Below are 23302 nucleotides of genomic sequence, written 5' to 3' on the forward strand. Positions count from 1 at the left end.
CAGAGTCTGTGGTGCCTCCCAAGACTTGGGGAAAACCACTGTAGTTAAGGACAGGAATAGGAATGTGAAAGGGTGGTGTTAGGTTCCGAGTTAGATTCAAGAAACAAGCACCACATAGTGTTAGGGCAGATACCTAATGATCTATTTCCGAGAACCATGATACTCCTATAGGGCCATCCCTTCAAGTCTCAGTGCCAGATCATAACACCCTCTCTGAAGGCTCTTTTGGGCTACTGAAAAGCTACAGAATAAAGGTTAAAGGAACAGGAAATCTGCATCTGAATGGGAAGGGGCCTGAGGGGAGAGAATGCAAGAAATAATGGAACCAAGTGGTCACCGGGAAGACTTCGATCTATCTGGCAATCAACAAGCATTTATAAGGCACCAAAAAGGAGAAGGAAGAATTTCTAGACCATTTTCATTTAATCCTGAAAATGGCTGACTGCCTACTAAAGATGAGATGGATATCCAATTGTGTGCTGGCTCAAGCCCACCTTTTTTTTTTCTTTTTTTAGGAAGCCTTCCCTCCAATACTTATCAATAAATGAATGGCTTTGCCCAGTCTAGGAGGAAAGCAGACCCTGTCAATATCACTGTCTGCCCTCTAGCCACAAATCTGAGCTCTTCTCAGCCAAAGAGCAAAGCCAGCGTACAGACAAGAGGATGACTCAGAGAGTTTTAGAAGGGTCTGTGTGGCTCTCAGGGCATAGAATTAAGTATGGGAGAGAACAGGAGTTGATGGGCCGGCTGGCTTCTTTTTCACTCACCTTTAAGTAGTCAGGGTGAAAAAGGCTAAGCAGGTAATACAGGAAACTGGGCAGCCCAGTGATGAGCCTGGGTAAATGGGTTCCACTCTTTGATCCTGAAGCAATTTTCCTGAGCCCAGACTGGGCAGAAGCCAAGAGTTAGAGGCCTTCTGGGCAATGGCAGAAGAAGTCCGTGCAGGAAGGTCCCTGGGACCTCCCCAGCTTTGTGCTTTTTTTTTTCTTTTGGCACTCATCTTGCTATCCTGTCCTTCACCTTCCACACTTCAGTGATCTTTATTTTTCTTTGTAATTTCTGTGTGAAATAAATATCAAGTTTGGGCATTAAGGCCCCCTCAGGAACTGAGGGCAGAGCTGGCCCCTGGCAAAATTGAGCAGATGGTGATGTTTGCTATTAGGCTGCAGACCCCATCCGATATTCTCTCAGTCCCACCCATCCTTCCCAGCATCCCCTGCTCCAGACCTTTCCCTCACTTCTCCATCCCCTGAAACCCTGCAATCTTGACTGAAACAAGTTAGCCTATTCCCCATCCCCGGGGGATATTTGCATTTTGACTAGGACATCCAATGCCTTGAATTTCAGGGAGATGAGAGTAGACAAAAGTCGGATTCCTGTGCTCTGAGGAGACTCCCCCTAGGAGGGAAGGAGGAGGGTAAAAAAGGAAGAAGGAGGGAGGGGCACGGTAAGGGGGCCCTGGCAACAGGATTCGCTGGTTTCCAGGGGAGCTCTGGGTGAGTCAGCTGCTGGCAGCCAGGAGGTTCCTAGCTACCTCTCGTGTTCCTGGTAAAGTCATCACCCGGTGCAAGGAAGAGAAAACCAAAGCGTTCTTCCTATTAGCAGAGCCAGGAAAACCATTTTCTTACACAAAGCCAGAATAAGGCAGAAGCACTTTGGGAAACTACTCGGTCTACACCATTCATCACAGCCCACCCTACCTCGGGCTACTCTTCAACCTCCATCCCTTTGTCTTATTTTCCAAGCCCCAGGCCCTAAAGATTCCATCAACACCCTTGTTTCCTATAACCTCAGTCACAAAGGTGTAAAGACACACAGACAGACACTGGCTAGAAGTTTCACCTCTCAAGCCTAAGGACCTGCTTTCTGCTCCCTTCCCTCTGGTTTGATTCTTTACCCTGAAGTCTAGGCTTTGGCTAACTCCATCTCTAGGTCTCATCTTGTCCCACCCCAACTCCCAACCCTCAGTCCGAATCCCAGTTCCCAGTTCCTAACACGATACGGTTTTTCCCTCAACCTGAATTTTTCTCCATTACTTTTTCCTTTTTATTATTAAAGCATTGTTTCTAAAAGTCCTCTATTAGAATCACAAACGTCACTTAGAAAAGGTCATGGATGAATCTAGGGGAGAGGAAATTGGGCACAAAGATGCCAAAACCAAATTTGGTCCATAAGCTGGTCTTTGGGATGTCGTGCAAACAGTCTTTAAATGAGTGAATTGTTAAAACCCTCACAACGGGCTAGACACTGTGCTACGTGCTGGGGCTACAAACATAAGCAAGCAAGGCAGCCTTCACCCTCAAGGAGCTTCCAATTCTCACGGAGGAAGACCACATATATAGGGGAGTGGTAGCCAGGGAGGAGTATTACAGACCAGGAAGTCATGGAGTAATTGATTGACATGTCCTTTCCAGAAATAGGAGCTTCCCTTTGATTAGTGTTCTCAGAGCTAGTGTTAGAAAGGATGAAGAGGTTTGGGGTTGAGGGGTGCTCGACACCCCAAAGTACCGACAGGCCGGGTCCTGCCGAAAGAATTCAACTCAAGCCTTCTCAGCCAAGGGAAAAGACAAAGGTTATTAAGGGTTTGCCATAATGGGTTGCCTTAAGAAATCCCACCCTTTCTGACACTTGTTTCCATAAGCGGGCCAGATTCAATCTACTGAGTCAAATTGAATCTGAGCGCCTTCATGGAGGCAAGATGGAGATTATATACACAAAGATTGTGGGAGGGATTGAGGGGTGGTCTGGGGTGACTAGGGGGAGGGACTTAAGGAGGAGCTTGATGGGACTGAGATGAGGTCAGACTCCAGGGCGGGAAATAGCTGAAGGCTACATGGAGATGACTGACAATAGAGGGCTAAGGTAACTTAGCTAGGGTAAGAGCTAGGGTATAGATATTTTGATCAGGATTAAGGGTGGGAAACCGCTAAACAGTAGAGGGCTAGGCTAGGCAGAGACTTGGGCCCAAAGATAATGCAAGGCCCATGGCCTTAGGGGAAGGCCAGATCCAGTTGGAAGACTCGTGGAGAGTTCCAGGGGCTCCCAGAGACTGTACTCCAGGTTCAAGGGGGTTCCCAGACACTGTACCCTCATCAAGGAGTTTGAAAGGAGGTTACGTGTACAGTGGCATGTCATGAGAATCACTGTAAAGTGGGTCTCTGTCTAGTCTAGATAAGGTGAATGCATCAGAATTTCTGCCAAGGGTCCCAAGATGGAAGTTTGGATTTCCAGCTGGTCACTTGAAGTCGGTGGGGAAGCTCTGTCTCTCTGTCTCTCTCTCTCTCTCTCTCTCTCTCTCTCTCTCTCTCTCTCTCCCTCTCCCTCCTCTCCTGCCTCTTCTTTCCTGGCTCCCCTTTCTTCCTTCTTTTTCATCCCCTTTCCCTCTTCTCTCTGTTTTTATTCCCCTTCCCTTCTTCTCTTTCTTCCCCATCTACCCCCATCCAGGATTGGTTCCTCTGATTTCTGCCCTGGAAGATGTGCAAAGGAAAATTACTCTGGCCAAAGTCATGGGGAGCAGTTGTGCCCCCCTCAACTCAACTCTATCTCTGCTGTGTGACTGGACCTTGAAGAGAAGGGTAGGGCTGCTCCCTCCTACCACCATCACCACCACCACCACCCCTTCATCCATGCCCCTCTCTGACCCCTCAGCCCTTTTGTTTTCTCCAGGAGCTACATGTCTAAAAACCCCTGCAGAATTAGAGAAGTAAACCCAGAACAACAAATGAGCTGTCCTTTGCCTCTCTCTTCCCTATACTCCTCCCCCCACCCACCCAGCTGATTTCAGATTTCATCTGAACACTGGCTGAGCAGAGAGGAAGGACCCCTGGAGGACTCCCACAGATGCTGGGCATTTCCCACCCCTCCCCACAAGGGGTCCCCTAGGCTTTGGTCAACGTGGCCCCTTCAAAGCTGAGATATTTATTTGGAAAAAGGGCCAGCCAAGCTAGCTAAGATAAATGTTCTGTTTTTGTCCCATGATAGCATCTGAATCTAGAGATCTGTTGAACAGGGGAATAATTTCCAAAAGACTACTCCTTGTGCCCAAAAATGACTGTGTTGTAAAAAGATAAATGACATCAAAAAAAATTTTTTTAAGACTGCCCCTTGTACCTGCAGCTAGACCTGAGATTTTAATTATCCCTCCCCTTGGATCAAAAACTGAATCTGGGATTTTAATCCTCCCTCCACTCAAAGAGGCTGGAGCTATCACCAGACAGGGAAGAGACTGTACCCACCCACTCAGCCTATTCTAAGTTCAGAAACAGCCAGGGAACCTGTCATGTTATGCCTCCATTCCCTTGGAAACCAGTATTGCCCTACCCTGAGCTTCAGGGCCCTGTGCCCAGAAACCCAAAGCACATTCCAAGAGACTTCTAGAAGATCTGGAGCAATCCACCCAAGCTGCCCGGCAGGTTCTGAAGGTGCTCGACAGACCACCCTTACCTCGGTCACTTCCATGCCCTGGTGTCAGTATAGGTAATTTCTAGGATAACCCAATGGTGTGTCACTGCCGTCATTCCAAAAGCTACTCTTACATTCATTTGTTCAGTCAATAAATCTTTACTGAACACTCTGCCTATGAGGTCCAAGGCTCCCAGTACCTCCTTCGTGGACTGAAGGTTTCTTAAGCACCTGATGCTCTTCTGAGCCTGGAAGAAGATTCCTTTGCGTCTGTATTAATACAAATGTCTGTGTCCATCCCTGTGCTAGGCACTATCAGGGAATTATAGACATTTGTTTTTAAAAATTGAGATATCAAAATCAATCGATATGCAAGTATTACTTGTTTACTATGGGACAGACACATGCCAAACATTGAGCACACTATTTTAAATCCTGATGGGGGAGGCAACATGTATGTCCATATATGAGTGTAACCACACACAGAATCTCTGTAGGGCTCATAGATGCAGACCAGGTTCAGTCCTCGTGGAGTTGGACTCAAAAAAGAGGGATTACTCACTTTCTCCCTACCCTCTGGCTCTTTATGTCCCCACCCCAGATTCTGTCCAGAGAGAATCACTTAAAGCTTAAGTCTGGCCCCGTCTGTGATCTCCTCCAAAGGGAGTATAAAACTATACTCAATTACTATGTAAATCAGGTATAGAACTGTTATTTATTTCCTCCACTTAAAAGCAATACTTTACACACAGAAGACTAACAAGTGAGCACCTGCAAAGATATAAACAAACACCAATAACTTATAACTGCTATTAGACTCCCCCCAAGAGGTTGAAACACCAAAGCCTGAAGCACTTTGTGAGACTGCTGAATGGTCATTTCACCTTTCACCTTAGTTCTGTACTATCTCCCTCAAGGATCCCCCCCCCCTTTTCTGCTGACAACCCAGGCCAGACGTTGGGCTCCTAACCCTGCTGGTGGTTATTTTGTCCTCTAAGAAGAATCATAATAGTCATAAGGGTGCACATGGGGTGTACATATGTGTGTATGTATCTATACACATGTATGTATATTGAGTCTGTGTGTATACATATATATATATATACACATGCTAGGGAGCATCTCCCATTGTGCAGACATCTGAGGCAGAAAGAGCTTCTGATCTCTTGAACTCACAAGGATAGCCCATCTCAGGATAGCCACTGGAACATCTATGCTCAGAGGAAAAAATACAAAGCAGAAATAGCAACTAGGCCAGAGTTTTGAGATCCAGTCTCAAGCTCAGCTCAGAACTCCTGGGCTCAAGCCTCAGCCTCCTCTATCACAGGGATTACACGTTGCCTCACCACGCCCTACTAGGGCCACTTCCTTGAGATCTACGGAGCTCTTCCTGGCTCACTGGTCCATCTGCTCTGATGCAGGACATCTACCCCTGCTGCCTCCCTTGGGATTCTGCATCATGTCAAAGGACCAAGTACTTCAGCTTGTGGAGTTTGAGATACCTCTGTGATATCCAGTTTGGAATATCCAGGCAAACAGTTGATGATTCAGGACCGGGTCTCAGAAGAGAGACTGAGGCTGGACATATAGATCTTCAAGTGTCTGCGTCAGGGTCATCTACCTAGAGACCATAAGTGACATAATGAGATCTGATGAGATTGCTGAAAGAATATAGAGAGAAAACAGGGCCTAGGACAGAACCTTGGGGGTGCATCCGTAAGTTAGGGGGTTGTGCTATGGCTGGCTGATGAATCAGCAAAATAAGCCTGGGGGGAGGGGGGGAGTAGTTGAACAGAGAGAAAGAGAATCAGAAGAGAGTAGTGTCACAAAAACCCCACAAGGAGAGAACATCCAGGAGGAGAAGGTAATTAACAGTGTCCAATTGCAGAGAGGTCAAGGAGGATAAGGACTGAGAAGAGGAAGGAAGGAAACAAGCATTTATTAATTGCCTACTATGTTCCATGCATTGCGCTAAATGCTTTACAAATATTATCTAATTTGATCCTCAACAACTCTGGGAGATAGGTGTGATTATTACCCTCAATTTACAGATGGAGAAATTTAGGCAGACAGCAGCTAAGTGACTGGAGCATCTGAGGCAGGATTTGAACTCGGGTTCCATTAGATAGGGAGAGATTGGAGATTAGAGAGGGAAAGGAGATGATAGTAGGGACAATCTACCGGAGGACAGGGAGGGCGAGGATGGGGGAGGGGGGACGCTTAGAAGGGTTTGCTTTTGTGAGGATAAGGGTTCCAAGACTAAAGAAAAGGAAGAAGTGGTAAGGGGTGATGTTAAGGAATTTTGATAGGAGGAGAGGAAGGAAGGGGAAAGTACCAGGGTTGCCCACTGAGCACCTAGCTGGAAGGGACCTTAGATGACACCTAGTTCACCCTTCTGTTTTACAAACAAGGAAAGAGAGGCCCAGGAGAGTGAGAGACTGGCCCAAGGTCTCATAGTTAGTGTCAGAGCCGTGATTTGATTCCTGGTCTCTGGACTCCGGGTTTCACCACACCAGGCTCTCTCCCTAGGCTGACTCATTTTCTACCATCTCCAGTTTTAAGGCTAACGGCTTAGCTCCCCAAAGGCTACCCTAGGAACAGGGCAGCAGCTAAATTTAATGCAGGGCCCCGGTGCCTGCTCCATTTTTCCACCCGCACCTGCTCCTGACACTTCCTTACAAATATGCCGTTGGTGGGGGAGGGGGAAGACTGTGGGTCTCTCTCCCTGAGATGTATTGGCTGTCTCCGCTGCTGCGCTAACCTTATAGTAGGTTCTGGAATAAGAACATGACCTCCGTCCAAGGCTAGCTCGTCTCTGGGTCTCTCTTTGCTGTCACCACAAAGGGCAAAAGGAGACACTCTTTTACCATCAAAGACAATAATAATTAATAATAACAAAATAATGATAGTATTCATAATGGATAATGATGATGGCTGACATCTACATGGTGCTTTAAGGTTTACAAACACTTCACCAACGTTACCTCGTTCTCCATATTCCATGACTCCTTAGCTTTCCCCGGCTTTGTGACCTTTCTAAGCAGTACCAGAACAGAATCTGGCACATATTAATTACTTAATAAAGTAATACCTCCCCAAAAGAGAGATTTCCTCAGAGTTTAGAAAATTGGGGCAATCACTGCAGGTGTTGGCATTCTGAAGGAACCCAGTGTTGTTACAAAGAGAGCCAGTCTAAAGGGGTGCATGGAGGTGTCCGTGTAATCAGTTGGACAGTGACTCAGAGAGATAGCCAACGGGAAGGAGTTCCTTTAACTGGTGTTAAAAGGCTCTGAATAAACACAGAGCAATGCAATGAAATAAAATAAAGAAAATAAAGTGGTCTTAAGCCATTATACTTAAACCCAAATCCTGGCCACCGGCACCAAGGCAAAGGAGGAGATTTGCCATTTCCTTCCCCCCACCTACTTCCATCCACCTCATCTCCTAAACTCTATTTTCATCACCTTGCGGGGGGGGGGGGGGGGGGGGGTAATTTGGGGCAGGGGAGAGAGCACCAGCTCTGGAGGCCAGAGGACCCCACTTCAAATCCCACCTTTGCCACTTACTACCTCTATGACCTCGGGTAGTCAGTCAATAAGCATTGATTAAGCTCCAGAGACTGAGGATAAAATTTTATAGAATGAAACCCTTCCTACTCTTAAGGAGCTTACATTCTAAAAAGGCAGACTGCAAATATGATTATTGACATGCATGAAATAAAGCAAACAAATACAAATTTGGGGGAGGGAGACTAGCAGCTAGGGAGATCGGGAAAGTCCATGCTAAAGAAAGAGCTTGAGCTGACCCTTGAAATAACAGAGGGACTCTATAAGGGGGAGGAAAGGAAGGAGTTCATTCCAGGCACACCAGTGTAAAAGCATGGAGGTGAGAGATGGAGCATCCTGAGTGACACTTAGAGGCAGTTAGGCTGCATGGTAGATAGAGCACCTGACCTGGGGTCCACCTACTAGCTACCAGTGTGACCTACCAGTGACCCTGAGCAAGTCACTTGAAAAAAACAAGGGATATTGGAAGCCGTGCAGCCAGGTGGAAAATTATGAATTATCTGCCCTGGGCCCTCTTCTTAAATAGAGGATCTGGAAGGGAACTCTCTAATGTGCACTCTCTAATCTTCAATCACAGAGAGGGAGGGGTCCACCGGTAAGGAGTACTGAGGGGGTGTGAGTTGCAGAGTTGATCTGATCTTGAAAGATGAGGTCCTTCCTGCAAAGACCAAGGTCCCAAGTGTCTTTTCTCTAATCCTCATGCTGCTTTCCTCTTGTGAGCATCATCTTTGTTGGATAGGTCAATCATCTGGGTTCCTTCAGTTTAATTTTCTCCCAAAGTGCAACTCTCAACTTCCAGGGCTAGCTCTCTTTTGGAGATATATTAATTCATTTGATCCTGACAACAACTCTGTTTGGTAGGTAATATTATCATCCCATTTTATAGTTGAAGAAACAGTCTCAGAAAGGTTTAATGGCTTGCGAATTTGTAGCAGGATTTGAACCTAGATTGACCTGACTCGAAAGGGTCAGTGCTGTGCTAAGGGATGTGGGAGATACAAGAATTGGCAATACGTAATCCCTAACTCCCAAGTCTATTTGGGTACCTAAGATAAATATAAATGAAAAATTAAAGAATATATAAGGTGGGAACAATAAGAGTTATGGGAGGTCAAAGGAGGTAGGTTGCACTGTGATCAGACTTCCTCATGTATCATCCTTCCCCTTGGCAATGACTTTACCCAGCAAACCTCATGTGGGACTTAGTTTCCTAACTTCCTGATGCACTTTAAGTTTTTTTTCCTCTCTTTATTCTGTTTGATCAATGGATTTTTCTTTTTTTGATTTAATTTTTAAGATTCATATTTTAAAATTTAAAATTCCAAATTCTCTCCCTCACTCCTATCCCTCCCTCACCCATTGAGAAGGCAAGCAATATAGCAATTATACATGCGAAGTCATGTTTTCTACCATGTTGGGGGGAGAAAAGCAAAAAAAAAAAAGTGAAAAAAATGGGCTTCCATCTGCACTGAGTTCATCAGGTCTCTCTGAAGGTGGATAGCATTTTTTCATCGTGAGTCCTTTGAAATTGTTTCGGATGGGTGTCTTGATCAGAGCAGCTAAATCTTTCATGAATGGTCACTGTGTTCTGGTTCTTCCCGCTTCACTGATGTGCACTTCGCATAATATTACAATGACCTATAACGGTGTTTGATCTCCCCGTTAAGATGGTAAGCTCTTGGAGGAAAGAACAGCATCTTAGAGAAGCTTCAACACCCACAGTGCTCTGCATACAGCAGGCCTTTAGTAGGAATCGTTAAGTCAGGGAAATTGTATGTGCAAGTTTAAGTAGAGGAGTGGGATTCGGATAGGTGATGGATACACCAGGATTCAAGGCTCGCACACCTTAAAGTGCTATGCAGGTGTGTTATTTGTCTCCTCCGGTATCACTCCAGTCAAGGCCCAGTGCAGTGAAACACCCAACAGACTCCAGACTGTGCTTTTATCAATTAGGAAACCTGAGGGAGTGGGTCTGCAGCATTGGAGTCCAGGGGACAACCGACGTCACAAGGCAACTGACTAGAAGCTAGGTGATTGCCACGGACTTCCACGATCCGCTTTACAGGATGTGCCGAGGAAGGCTTAATAGCATGTAAAAATATAAGCTGCAAGACATGCCCAAACCCCTTCCTTTGCAGAGACCCACGGGTGTGGTACATCGTGTATCATTTTCAGAGTTTTTCGTTTTATTGATCCGTTTTACTGGGCTTTTCTATTTTTTTTAGTCTCCTTTTCTTTAAAAATTATCATAAACTTTTTATTTACATATCTTAAAATAATTATAAAAATTATTTTGAGTTGGGATGGCTCTGGGAGAAATTCTAGAGATATCAACAAAAAAAATGAATAAAAATTTATTTCAAAAAAAAGGCACGCAGAACAAAAAAAAAAAAAAAAGAAAAACCCTGCTGGGACAAAAAAAAAGGAAACTATTTTTCAAAAGGAAAAAATGTTTCCGGTTATCCATTGTTTTGCATTATCCGTGACCGGGGCTCTCGTCCCCCAGGGTTTAAGGCAGAGGGCGCCCTCTTCCCCTAGTTCGCGCTGCGTTAGGTTTAGGATTCCCGGGGTAATCTTCAGAGGTACTTTCCCTCCGCCAGGCGCGCGCCAACGACACCTCCAGCCGCCGACGTTCCCTAAGTCACGTCCCGGAGGCTACGGCGCTGGCTAGAGGGGTGCCCTCGCTGCTGCCTATTCCCCGCCTCTGGAGTGCGCCATCGCCCGAGCTCACGCGCCGATCCCATGGCCCACATACAGCCATGGCCGAGCCTAACCTGGGACTTTCGGTCCCCGGGGCTTCCTCCGCAGCGGTACGGTAACAGGCAATAATTTAACTACCCATTCACCCCTGAGGGGTCCTCGACAGGGACGCAATAACTAGGGCGACCCCCTCTGATTGACTGGCTTCTCCGTCAATCAGTTCCCGGAAACCTCATCTGGGACCGCCCCCTGAGTGACCGACAAACCAATAAAAGAAGAGCAAGCTCTAAGGGGGCGGTAATAGGACAGGGTAGGTTGTGGCGGTTCCCCAGGTTGTACGTGGAGGGGGTTGAGGAGTCTGCGGCTGTCCCGACGATGTCCTGACAAGGCGCGGGAACAGCAGTGACAACGTGCAGAACCCTCCCCACCCCGCGAAGGAGGTGAAAGGAGCCGCTCAGCCCCCGAGGAAAGTCATAGCGGCGCTGTGTTGAGGCAGGTTGCTAAGGGGTTCGTAGCCCTCAGGGGTTGGGGGAGGGGAGCAAACGACGAGCGGTTTTTCGTGCGCATGCGTTGAAGTTGCCGCTGCCCGGGACCATCTTGACGCGCATGACTGAAGCCGGAGGACCCGCTGTTGCCGGTGGAGTGGCGCCTGCGCGGTGAGGAGCCCGCTTAGGACCGGACTAGCCCCGGGTCTATAGTATGCTGGGCTGGCGTCCTGTGACGTAGCGAGGAGTCCTTTAAAGTGCTCCTGAAAACCCTGCTCTGCAGAGCGGAACCGGATCGCACTTAATTGGAACCTGATTTCTTGGCTTTCTGTTCCCCAGGGGGCCGCTGCCATCGGGGCTGTGGGATGAGGCGGCAGAAGAGCTCCGCAGGACCCGGTGATGCGTTCCTCCCTTCGACTGGAGACCTTTGAAGCGATCCCGGGAGGAGGCCCCGCCGCTTCTGCATGACACAGTCAGGCTGCTGCGGCTGAGGCCTCCCGGAGCCCCTCGAAGAGCCAGGCTTCCCGCTGGACGCTCGCTCCTTCCTCCCTGCCCTTCAACCGAAGAAGGAAAAAGAAGGGGAGCGCGCCCGGGCGACTGGGCTCCACTCCTGGCTTCGGCTTCGATCCTCGGGTCTCGTCCCCCCCCCCCCCCCATTGCACGAGAAGAGCTTTCTGGAGGAAGGGGGTCAGAGGCACTGACTGCCGGGACTTTCACGTACCGCTCTGACCTTTCCCCCGAAGGTCTACGGGCCGGAACCCGAGGGAAAGGGGAGGAGAGCCCCCCGTGAAGCCCCGAAGGATGGAGGACTGAAGGACCCCCGCCCCTCGGCCCCTCCTCAGCCTACCTGGCTCCCGTCTCCTGAGGAAGAGAGATCCGCCTGTGCGGGGCCGCGGGCACGCCGTCTTCTCAGAAGGAACATTCGCATCCAGCTGGTGCGGGCCATGAATAGCAGCAGCACTTCCCACTCTCCAGCTCTCCGAGTCGGGTATCTAGGAGATCAATAGAGGAGAGGTGGGGGCGGGGTGGGAAGCGGCACCATGGCTGCTGCCGGCGGCTACACCGACTTACGTGAGAAGCTCAAGTCCATGACATCCCGGGATAACTACAAGCCCGGCAGCCGGGAGGCCGCCGTGGTGGCCGCGGCCGCGGCCGCCGCCGCCGCCGAGCCCTACACCATCCCGGCCAAGCGCAAATACCACGAAGACTCGGACTCGGAGCGCAGCGACTACGAGGAGCAGAAGGAGGAGGAGGCCCGCAAAGTGAAGAGCGGCATCCGGCAGATCCGCCTCTTCAGCCAGGACGAGTGTGCCAAGATCGAGGCCCGCATCGACGAGGTGGTGTCCCGGGCGGAGAAGGGCTTGTACAACGAGCACACGGTGGATCGGGCCCCCCTTCGCAACAAGTACTTCTTCGGAGAGGGCTATACCTACGGCTCGCAGTTGCAGAAGCGCGGTCCGGGGCAGGAGCGGCTCTACCCCCCGGGGGACGTGGATGAAATCCCGGAGTGGGTGCACCAGCTGGTGATACAGAAGCTGGTGGAGCACCGTGTCATCCCCGAAGGCTTTGTCAACAGCGCCGTAATCAATGACTACCAACCCGGAGGCTGCATTGTCTCGCATGTGGATCCCATCCACATCTTTGAGAGACCCATAGTGTCCGTCTCCTTCTTCAGTGACTCCGCCCTCTGCTTCGGCTGCAAGTTTCAATTCAAGCCCATCAGGGTCTCTGAACCTGTGCTGTTCCTGCCTGTGAGGAGAGGGAGTGTGACTGTGCTCAGGTAACGACCTCTGCTATCATCCTTTAACCCATAACTCTGCTCCCACCTGGCCTTCATCAGGTTAAGATAATGAATATCCTTTGTAAAAAATCCTTTCCTCTTTGGTTGACCGATTATCCTATGGGTTAAACTGTATTCAGGCTTGATCTTAAAGTGGGAAACGCTTGTCGGGGAAGTTTGTTCCTCTTCCCCTAGAAGTGGAGAAGAGCTTTGCTAAAACTTTGATTTAATGCACTCAACACAAAGCCGTTAGATAAAATTTTTCCAAGGTTATGGGGCTGCTGTTTAGGCCATAAATCCTTCTAAGATGCAGATTTTGTTTTCTTGAGCCTTTCATTATTTTTCATATGATCGTAGATTTAGAGATGGAAGAGACCATCCAGACCGATCCCTTATTTGATAGATGAGGCATCTTGAGGCCCAGAGAGGTTAAGTGACTTGCCCATCATCACATAGCCTGCGGAGATATTTGAACCCAAGTATAGCACGTGATCTCGGTCCTTAGTAGAGAGGTAGGTTAGAATGTCCTTCTGAAATTATAGATTTAGTAATTACATTCTTTTGACCTGGTGATTTCCTCTACAGTTGTATTAGTAACATATTTGCCTCCTCATTGGATTTTAATGAGAAAGCAAATTTTTACTTTAAACTGCTTTTAAACTGAGAAATTTCTACAATCAGAAAAGTAATCCCTTATTTCTTAGTGATAAGATAGCTAATGTTTAGAGTACCTTGGAATCCTCTGATTTCCAAAAGTGCCGCAGAAGGTAACGTTGCTCTTAACTTTATACCCTGAAGGTCTTCAGGAGTTTTAGTAGAGAACAGTTTAATCTTTAAAGTGCAGCTGTGGATGGATGGAGAAATGTAGTCCCAGGGGTCCTTTTAATGGCGGCACTGGGGAAGCACCATTAATATCATTTGGGTGTGGAAGCAGTTGTTTCTTCAGTGTTTGTGGATGAGGGAGGAATCCTGTCAGGTCCCAAGAGCCAAAACTATGCGGCAATGGTAGGGAATTCCAAGCAGAGTGGTTAACTGAAGGTTGTTTGTGTCTGGGAAATAAACAAACAGCAGCAGCAGTACTTTACTTCTTTGTTCATCTGAAACACCATAGAAACCAGGATTTGGGATCCCACACAACCACTGAAAATCCAAATATTTGAGACTTGTTTCTTAGAATCTGCTTGTTTATTCCAATATAGGTTTATTACTCCTAGTCCCTTTCAGGATAGATATTTCCATCAAGAATTTCTCTAAAATTATTGGCCATAAACAATTCCACATAGCATGGAATTACAGTAGTCCATCCCCAGGGAGACTTAGAAACCAAAGGGACTTTCAGAGCCAAGTCTGTAGAGTTTCGTAGCGAGAATACATTCTGGAGTAGCTGTAAACTAATAGTTTTGATTCTTCGGGGCTTAAAAAGCATTCTGCTGAAAGTAGAATTTGTCATGTTATCCATTTAGTTAATATGTTAAAAAATATATCGTAAAGCCCTCCAGACACAAATACATAGTCCCTCTAACTAGAGCTATCCTCCATGCCTGGAAAATGTTCTTAAACTATCCTGATTGATGAAAGAGTGCACTAACAGAATTATACCATCAGGAAAAATTTCTTTTTCCTTTGAGAACTTTAGCTCTAAAATCCCAAGTTTCTATGTATTTATTTTTAGCATTACTAAAGTAAGGCTTGTTAGGTTAGGCAGTCTATATGATGATGTCATTTAAGGAGAAACACTTGGAAGGCTTCATCACAGATTTGGAACTGGAAAGGAATTTAGAGAAGGGCTGCTTAACCCGTGGTCTCTGGGTAAATTTCAGGGGTTAATGAACTTGAACAGGAAAAAAAATCATCCTTATTTTCACTAGTTTCTAACTGAAATTTAACATTTCTTTCAATTATGAAACAATAGTAATAATAATAAAAATCTGAGAAGAGGTCCCTAGGTTCTGCTAGACTGCCAGAGGGGTCTTTGACACACACACACACACACACACACACACACACGTTAAGAACCCTGCCTTAGAGGTTATCTAGTCCCTATTTTATGGATGAGGCTACTGCAGCCCAGAGAAGTTAAGGGACTTGCCCAGTATCACACAGTTGATTATTGTTTACTGTATGTAAATAGAAGTCAGGATTTGAACCCAGACTTTCTGCCTCCAAATCTGGTACTCTCATCCACTGTACCCTGATGCATACTGGAAGTAAAGTCAGTTCTCAGCCTCCCTCTTCCCCTCCCCCCCATTGCCAAGTTCAAAAACCGAGTAATCATGGAGACTTTATTTTTCAGAGCTCCTGTCTGAATTTCCAAATTGGGTTCAGATGCTGTTTCTTGGCTTTGTCAGCTCTATTCTATTCCATCTACAGACAGGTGGCCTGCTTCCCTAAAATCTCTGGCCAGTTAACATCTTAGTTTTCCTCAGAATCCTTTACAACTGTTAGGTAAACTTACTGAGGAATCCTTGTTTTCTTGCACTTACAAGAATGAACCCCAAACATGCTACCCTCAGCTGATAGGATTTAGCTTCTGATTGGGAAGAAAGAGTGTAAGGAGTGGCGAACTATCCTTGAAACCCCGAAGATCTGGGTTCTAGTCCCACCTCTGACATATGCTGGCTCAGTAACCCTAGGCAAATCACTTTAATGCCTATTCCAGTTAACTCTGTAAGATTTTAAGTTGCAGAGCATTGATAAAGGTATTTCCTCATTGGGGAAATATTCCCTATCCTGATGAGACCAAGTCCAATTCCTATCCTCCAGCACTTCTCTTTGAGAAGAAGTATGATGGTGGGTGGGAAGGCAGAGTCTGAATTACAAGGGACCTTAGATTATCTCATCAACCTATTCATTATGCAGAGAAGAAACCTGGAACCCTGAGTGGAAGTGGCTTGTCCAGGGTGCCGTGCAGCATGCCAGCAAAGCCTTTGGAATTTAGTCCAGTACTCCTTCCACTGCATCATGATTTCGTCTGGTAATGGCTAAAACACTGCTCGCTTCATCAGCATTGCTCTGTTTTTGAGGATTATAGTAGGGGTTCAGCTTTTTTTTAAATAGTTGTCAGTATGGAGAACAACTTCTGAAGATCATATCAACACCTTAGAAATGATAATGCAAACCTGCCCTAAACAAAAGGTTTGTCCTGCCTCTTTCTAAACTCAGTTGGAAACTACTTCCTGAATGATAGAACTTTTCCCTCATTCAGTTCCTTCAGTGGTAGACTCTGCCCTCCCTTGTTTCTTTTCTGCATAGTTTGTTTGCCATCTGGGCAGAGGAACAGGGTAGGCCACTCAACTCTGTTCCCCCAAAACATTTATTTATTACCTTCTTCCCACCTACTTAGAACATTTCTCTTTCGTGCTGTGAGATGACATTTTTTAATTGAAGTAATTTCCTAGAGGCTGATGCCTTTTTTATTGTCATCGTTAATCATCAATTTTGGGATAAGAGTAGTTAATATCTACTGAAAACAAAATTCCACTTTTAGCTTAAAATAGTTCAGAAAGTGGGGCAGATAGCTGTTAAGTCACATCACCTGTTCAATGAAAGAAATGTTCAAACAAAGAATAGCAAAGAATATGCAAACCCTAGTGAAAAACAGAATAATGGTAATGCTTCAGTTCATAAGGAAGCAAACTCACAGATGGTCTTGGGCCAGAGATCTGTACTGGGTTGTTTTAATGTTTCTTGTCCTAGGGAGGAAATGGAAGACAAAGGAAAAGAAGGCAGACGTACCACTGCTATCTTCAGGAACCTCTGTGCATTCTTTAAGTACCATGGAAAAATTTTAGGGCTGGGCGTTGTACAGCTGTGGTCAAGGCTTAGCTCTAGCTCTTCAGAGGGCCTAATTTTGTTTTCAGAACTTTTCCAATTTAGAACATGACTGAAAAGAGCAGAATGTGTTGGCCTGGCACGTAGAAGGCACTTAATAAATGTTTATTGGTTGATTATCCCATTTAAAATTTTATGTATGCTGTCAATCAAGCATTTAAGTGTGTGCTATGTTCTAGGCACTATGCTACAAAGAATGAAACAATCTCTATGCTTCAGGAAGGGGACAGGGAAGGGAAGGGGCATGTGTTCAAGCATAAGGGACAGACAACAGAGACGGGATTATGAGGAATAGAAGCAAGGCCAGTTTGCCTAGTTTCAGAGTGAAGGAGGGGAAGTGATGTCCAGTGAATCTGGAAAAATTGGTTTGAAGCATATTGTGTAGAGCTTTAAAAGCTATACCAATTTATATTTTAACCTAGAGGCAATAGGGAGCCACTGAAGCTTATGAGGAGTAAGTGGATTTACATGTCAGATCTGCCCTAAATATCCATACACCATCCCTCTAACTAGAAAAAGTTAGCTTGCAGTAGCAAGCTTCAGAAAGTTCTTAAGCCTTAGAGCTGCTAAGCATAGGGGTTGGTGGAAGGGGAGGGAATACAAAAACAAAGGTGAATGATACTGTGGATATGTAATTGAACAGTTTGAGAAAAGGTTGTGACTGGGTCCAGAATTTAGTGTCATATGTAGTCTGAATCAAGATTAGGGTTAGCTTGACACCTTCTCTAGTTTGAGGTATTCCACCCTTTCACCCAACCTTCTAAACTTTTGGAGTCAAACAAGCCTTACTTCCTTTCCTTGGATTTGAGCTGTGTGTATTATTATGGTGTTAGAGTAACGTATAAATAACTTCCACCTGAGATCACCACCCTGCTTTGGTAAAAAGTGGCTCACTTTACAAAAAGAACCAGCTTTGGTTTGCCTTCTAGATAGATGGAGTGGGAAAAGCAAATGCATCTCACCCCCACCCCACCCCACCCGCCATTGAGAGAGGGTTCATGCTCTGATTGCAATATGTTATTGAGAGTTCTTAGGCTATTTCCCAGTAAATTGCAGTTGGAGCCAGCATGGATGGTCTAGCATAAAGACTGCTGGGTTAGGAGACCTGGGTTTGAATCCTGACCCAGACAAGTTACTAGCTCTGTGACAGTGAGCAAGCAGGCCACTTAACCTCCTTAAGCCTCAGTTTCCTCACCTGTAAAATGTGGAGAAATGTGTGCACCACTGCTTACCTTTTATATAAAGAAAAGCTTGTAAATCTTCGTGTTAACATGAATGTGAACAGTTGTTTTATCACTCAACTGGCCTTAAGACAGAACTGGGGACCCTATATAGATAGCCAATACCTATGTTTTCATGATGTCTCCCTGACCCTTTTTGGACAACTTGCCAAATGGTGTTTGAGGAGGAAGTTAGCATCTTCACAAACCTGTCTTGATCGTGCATTTTCCAAATCTTTCTCCTAGACAAGAGACTTGGAATGTGGTACAAGGAAGCATTGGAAGTGGTCCCTGCTTTCCCATTTGATCAATGTGTTAATTATGTAGGCTGACCAATATGTAAAACTTCTTTTCCTGTGGAGATAAAATAACAGGCTCAGACTGTTTCCCACAGGCCAAGAGTGGCATTGACTTGAGTGTATTCAGTTTCAAATTGGCGTGCACTTCTCTTAAACAGATTCTCTTGCAATAAATAGGCTTCTTAGTGGTAAATAACCTTAATGTACTCTCAGCTCAACACTTTCTGATGGAAAGTTCTAATTGAAGAATAGCTTAACAAACGTTAAGTTTCCTCTTTTATCCTCTGTACTTTGTATGTTGAAACGACTTGTGTTTATTAATGATTTAGGAGCATATTAAAAACAATTTTTTGAAAGATCCTTTTTTACAGCCAAGACTTTCTTGGGGATTGCCCAAGACTTAGATAATCATAATGGTTTTGCTGATAGGAAGGCCAAAGGTATAACGAAAACCTAATAATGAGTGTTAAGGTCTTTCAGTATTAGACGCTTCAGCCGTATGCCAGAATTAAGGCAACCACAAGAGGGAGCAGGAGCAGCACCTGAGAAGATTAAGATTAAGCTGAGCTAAGGGTACCAGAGGGTAGCTAAACTGTTGTAGCCTATGATGTTGCACACTTACAGATTGTGAAAATGATTTGAACTAATTAAAGTTATCCTTACCAGGCCTTTTGACTCATTTTGGCTTCACTTGATAGGAGGACGACATGTGGTAGTTTAATTCTTGGGTTTGTTTGTTTGGGTTTTTTTACTGGTTTGTTTTTGTTTTTTAAGAAAAGAGAGAAGGTAAATTGTTAAATGTCTGTATTTTCTCCAGAATTGCCTTTTGACAGCTTTCCCATGTTAGCAGATTTAAAGGTAGTGTATTTTCAGCCCTGTTACTAGCCAAGTCAAACAGGTTAATAACACTCATACATACTTATCTGGAGAAGTATTTGTCTGTAGCTGGTATGAGAATTAGTATCCTACACTCATAAATGAGTCATTTGGAGATTGGTCTTGTCTACCTTTGACATTATTACATTTTGCTCGAGTACATTGAATGACAAAGAAGAAAGTGAAGTAAGATTTGCCACCATATTGCCTGCTTAAGCTAGACCAAAGGATGTGACTGAGACCTTCTTTGATGTAAGAGATAGGAGGCCCAAGGCATTTGATCCATAGGAGCCTGGGATATTTCCAGAGTTAAATCACAAATTCTGGTTTGCTGTACAGTCTTTATTGGTTTAGTTCAAGACCACCCTGAGAAAATCTTTATTATGTATGTGATCTCTTGAGGCCAGACAAGAACCAACCTGGTAACCTTGAAGGGACACGGGGCTTGGAATCAGGTCAGACTTTCTGAAACCTAAGCCAAACGTAGCCTGGCTCTTAGAGCGTGGGGTAAATAGCTGTTTGCCTCCTTACACTAGGGTATCAGATACCTCCTGCCTCTTTCCCGTTCTCATCCCCCACCCCCATCCAAATAGTACCAGCCATTTTATAACATCTAGCCAAGAGTGTCCAGGTTGAGTTTAGAATGGTAGAGGTCAAGCAAGCTTGATGCTAATACTTCTTCTGAAAAGGACTTTCAGAAAAGCCTGAATATAAAACAAAGGGACTGTATATAGAGTGATCCTTCATGACAGGGATGCTTAGAGGTATTTGAGTTGAGTGAAATATTTGAGAGACCTTTTCTCACCTGCTATTCAATTCTGACCTGAGGCCACAGCTAGTTTTATTTTTTATAAACTCAAACTTTACTATACTGATCTGAATGATTTCCCAGGGTTTTGTTAGCTTGACTATGCTTATATTGATAAGTTAAAATTACTTTGGTCATGACAACTAAGAGAGGGTGCTGAGGAGCACAGCTAGCTTTGAAAGTTCTTAGCTATCAAGTAGTCCTCTACATGTGATTACTAGCCTGTAAGCAATTTTGAATTATGTACCATCTTGAAATAAATACGAAATAATGATAGTAAATCTTAAAATATGCCAAAGAGCTGATTTGGAGACTTTGAATTCCCCAAGAGGCAACTTTAGGGGAAAAAGCTGTTGAATTTCTCTTGGGTACCTTCTTTGCCCTGGGACTCATCATCAGTTTGTCTACCTCAGCTTTTGCATAAAGCCAAAAAGTTGTGAGAGAGTAAGAGGTCTGAATATCTTTATCTCTTTTCTGGTCCCTTACAGTAGCCTTGCTTAAGCTAATCTGGCTATTCCGGTCAGTTTCTGCATCTCTGATTCCCTCAAAAGTGAGAAGGATTACCTAATGTTGAGTCTGTTCAGCAAGAAAAATACTTAAACTGAGGGCCTTTCTAGGTCTTGATAGTTTTTTTTAATGGGGGGGTGGTTACGGAAATAGTGTGGTATCATGTAAATTGCTCAGCTTTTCCTTCTCACCTTCCCATTAAAGGTACTGTTTACTTGGTCATATGCTCATGTCTTCTTAAAGTAGTTTCTACATTTAATCAGACTTGTTTTAGATAAAATGTAGAGTCTCCACTGAGGAGAAACAGCTTTTAAGTAGTATATATGCCTGCTATATCCAGCTATGGGGAGGAAAGTTCCCTTATCTTGAATCACAAATGGTTATACCTTTGGAGAGAAAGTAGTATCTTTAAGTTCATGTTGTTAGCTTCCTGACCAACAGAATGGAGCTTTTAATAACCCAAAGGAAATGGGGAGAAGAATCCTGATCAAAGGAAATGATAATCATCTACCTCCAGTCATTCTCTTAATCTCAGCCTGCTCTCATCATATGCTGTTTTCTTTCAGTGGATATGCTGCTGATGAAATCACCCACTGCATACGACCACAGGATATCAAGGAGCGTCGAGCTGTCATCATCCTTAGGAAGTAAGTGCCAAAGCTCAATTGTTTTTCCACCAAGTTGGTTGTTATATATACATCTTTATATCTTTCTGGGTAATGTTTGTAAATAACAACTGAGATATATTTTACGTCTGGGGGATACTTATGCACCAAGGGGTGGGTGTTTGCCAGGAAGGGGACAGCCTTAGGTTCATTTTACCCTTACTTGATTTTAATTCTGTAGGTATAAAGATTTTTCATCCGGAAGCTAAGGACTCCAATAAATGGATAGAAGTGTTGTGAAAAAGCATGTGGTATCAGTATTTTAAAATACACTAAGACCAAAAGATTTGAGAAAATAAGTTCATTTTCCCATACCTAGAGAATACCCTAAAGTTCTTATTATTACAACTTGTAATATACTTTTTTTCTTATTTGAAAATTTAATTAATATACCTTTAAAGTATTTTTAGACACTGCTTTCACAACCTTCTTTCAGTTGTCAAGGTTTTCAAATGTGGTAGGGAGAACAGAGAGTAATGGAAGCTGATCAGATGCCTGAGAATCTAATCCTGTCCCACATTGTCACCATTTCCCGTGTAGGGAATTGATGACCAACTTGTGGTAAATTTAGGCTATGGTAGAAAGAATCAGGAAGTGTTGACATGCTACCTGTGGCCGTGTAAGTTCTCCTAATTGTCTTTCATCAGATAAATAGAATCATGGGATTGTAAAGCAGAAGAAGGAGGCCTTAAAAGAGCATCAGGTCCAGTCCCTTCATTTTATAGATGAGGGAAACAACCTCAGAGGTGAAAGACAGTACTTGCCCAAGGTCACGTAGCTTGTTTAGAGGCAGAACCAGCGCTAGAGCACAAGTCTCCTCACTCTTAATTTGGTGTTATTCAGAAACCATAATTAGAATGTTCTTTTGTAACTTAGCCTATTTCTTGTCTCCTTCCCAGGGCCCCCAGGCTTCAGTTCACTTTGTCGTAATCAGCATTCAGTTATTAAATGCCTGTTATATGGTGGGTGCTGGGCATATAATGATAAATGACAAGCCTAGCTTTTAAGGTGTTTTTATTCAACTGCAGTGCTTCAGATTTTTTTTGCTCACAACTGTACTCTATGAGGAAGTGCAGCACTCTGAACATTTAAGTTGGCAGTGCTGTTGTACGATAGTTGGGTGACTTGAATATGTACAGTTGTCTTCCATAAGAGTGTGGCCTCTTGCTGACTTTGCTACAAGTTCAGGGTCTGACATTTTTTGAGATTAGTGTGCTGCACATATAATAGGTAAATTTTGTTTTTGCAAATGCTATACTTACTGCATTAATACACTGGGTAAGTAAAATGTATGTGAAATAATTTTTTTGAAAATCTTTTATCTGCAGTAACATGACATCCAAAATTTCATGGCATATCTAATAACGCTTGAGTCACACACCCTTTTAGATCCACTGTTCCACTGGGAAACAGATATATGCAGATTAAAGATAGTACAAGGATAATACAAGAGTGTTATGGGAACGATAGATTCAGTCAGAGTATCCTAGAACTTTAAGGAGGGTAAGAAGATTTTCCTAACCACAGGAAATACTTTTATCCTCAGCATGTAACACAGTTTCTGGCACATAGTAAGTGCCTGATAAATGCTTGTTGATTGATCTGCCTTTTTACCTTCCCTCTTCTACCTCCTGATTTCTCTTGCACTTCATTCAAAAAAGGTTGATCACATAGAGTTCATCTATCATGTTAACAAAAGGAGCTGCCTGATTGTGTCAGGCTTTTTTGGGGGGGAGGTGGGGGGTGGCGGGAAGTGTCTCACTTGTACCTTTGAAAGCCCTGGGAGTGTAATCTTCATTTTTGAAAAGTATTAAGAGATTTCCTCCACTAAAATCTTTCTCCTTTGCCATCTAATGGTATAGAAATGTTCCTGGGATTCTAGATCCTTGCTTACCAGGAAACCTTGGCAAGTTGTACCAAAGGGTTTAGAGAATGGACTTGGTGACAGATTAAGGGTCTATCTACCAAAGATCATCTTACCCAAGTTTAGAGATGCTCTAACCTAAAAGGTTGGTCGTAAGGTAGTGAAGCTTTTTGGCCATAGCAGTTCACAAAAACTGTCTACCAAGGTGTCTCTGGGTTACTATCTGCATTGGTAGGAGTAACTGACTGTATGACCAAATGAAAATGCAGATCATTATTAATAATGACAGCAGTGGTTTTT

General features: G+C 44.6%; 1 protein-coding gene across 3 annotated transcripts in view; it reads left to right on the top strand.

The window, feature by feature from the left end:
* Positions 1-10929: 10929 nt before the first annotated feature.
* Positions 10930-23302, top strand: part of ALKBH5 (alkB homolog 5, RNA demethylase) — a 31919-nt gene continuing 19546 nt past the window's right edge. Inside the window, exons 1-3 of one of the 3 annotated variants that reach the window (XM_036739788.1) lie at positions 10930-11159; positions 11492-12932; positions 21040-21120. In XM_036739788.1, coding sequence (XP_036595683.1) covers positions 12193-12932; positions 21040-21120 — 821 coding nt within the window. In that variant the 5' untranslated portion in view covers positions 10930-11159; positions 11492-12192. Of the gene's footprint in view, positions 12933-21039; positions 21121-23302 lie in introns of all 3 variants that reach the window. The other 2 variants (XM_036739796.1, XM_036739783.1) reach the window with 2 other exon arrangements.

Source organism: Trichosurus vulpecula, chromosome 1 (assembly GCF_011100635.1).
Source record: "Trichosurus vulpecula isolate mTriVul1 chromosome 1, mTriVul1.pri, whole genome shotgun sequence".
Classification (NCBI taxonomy): domain Eukaryota; kingdom Metazoa; phylum Chordata; class Mammalia; order Diprotodontia; family Phalangeridae; genus Trichosurus; species Trichosurus vulpecula.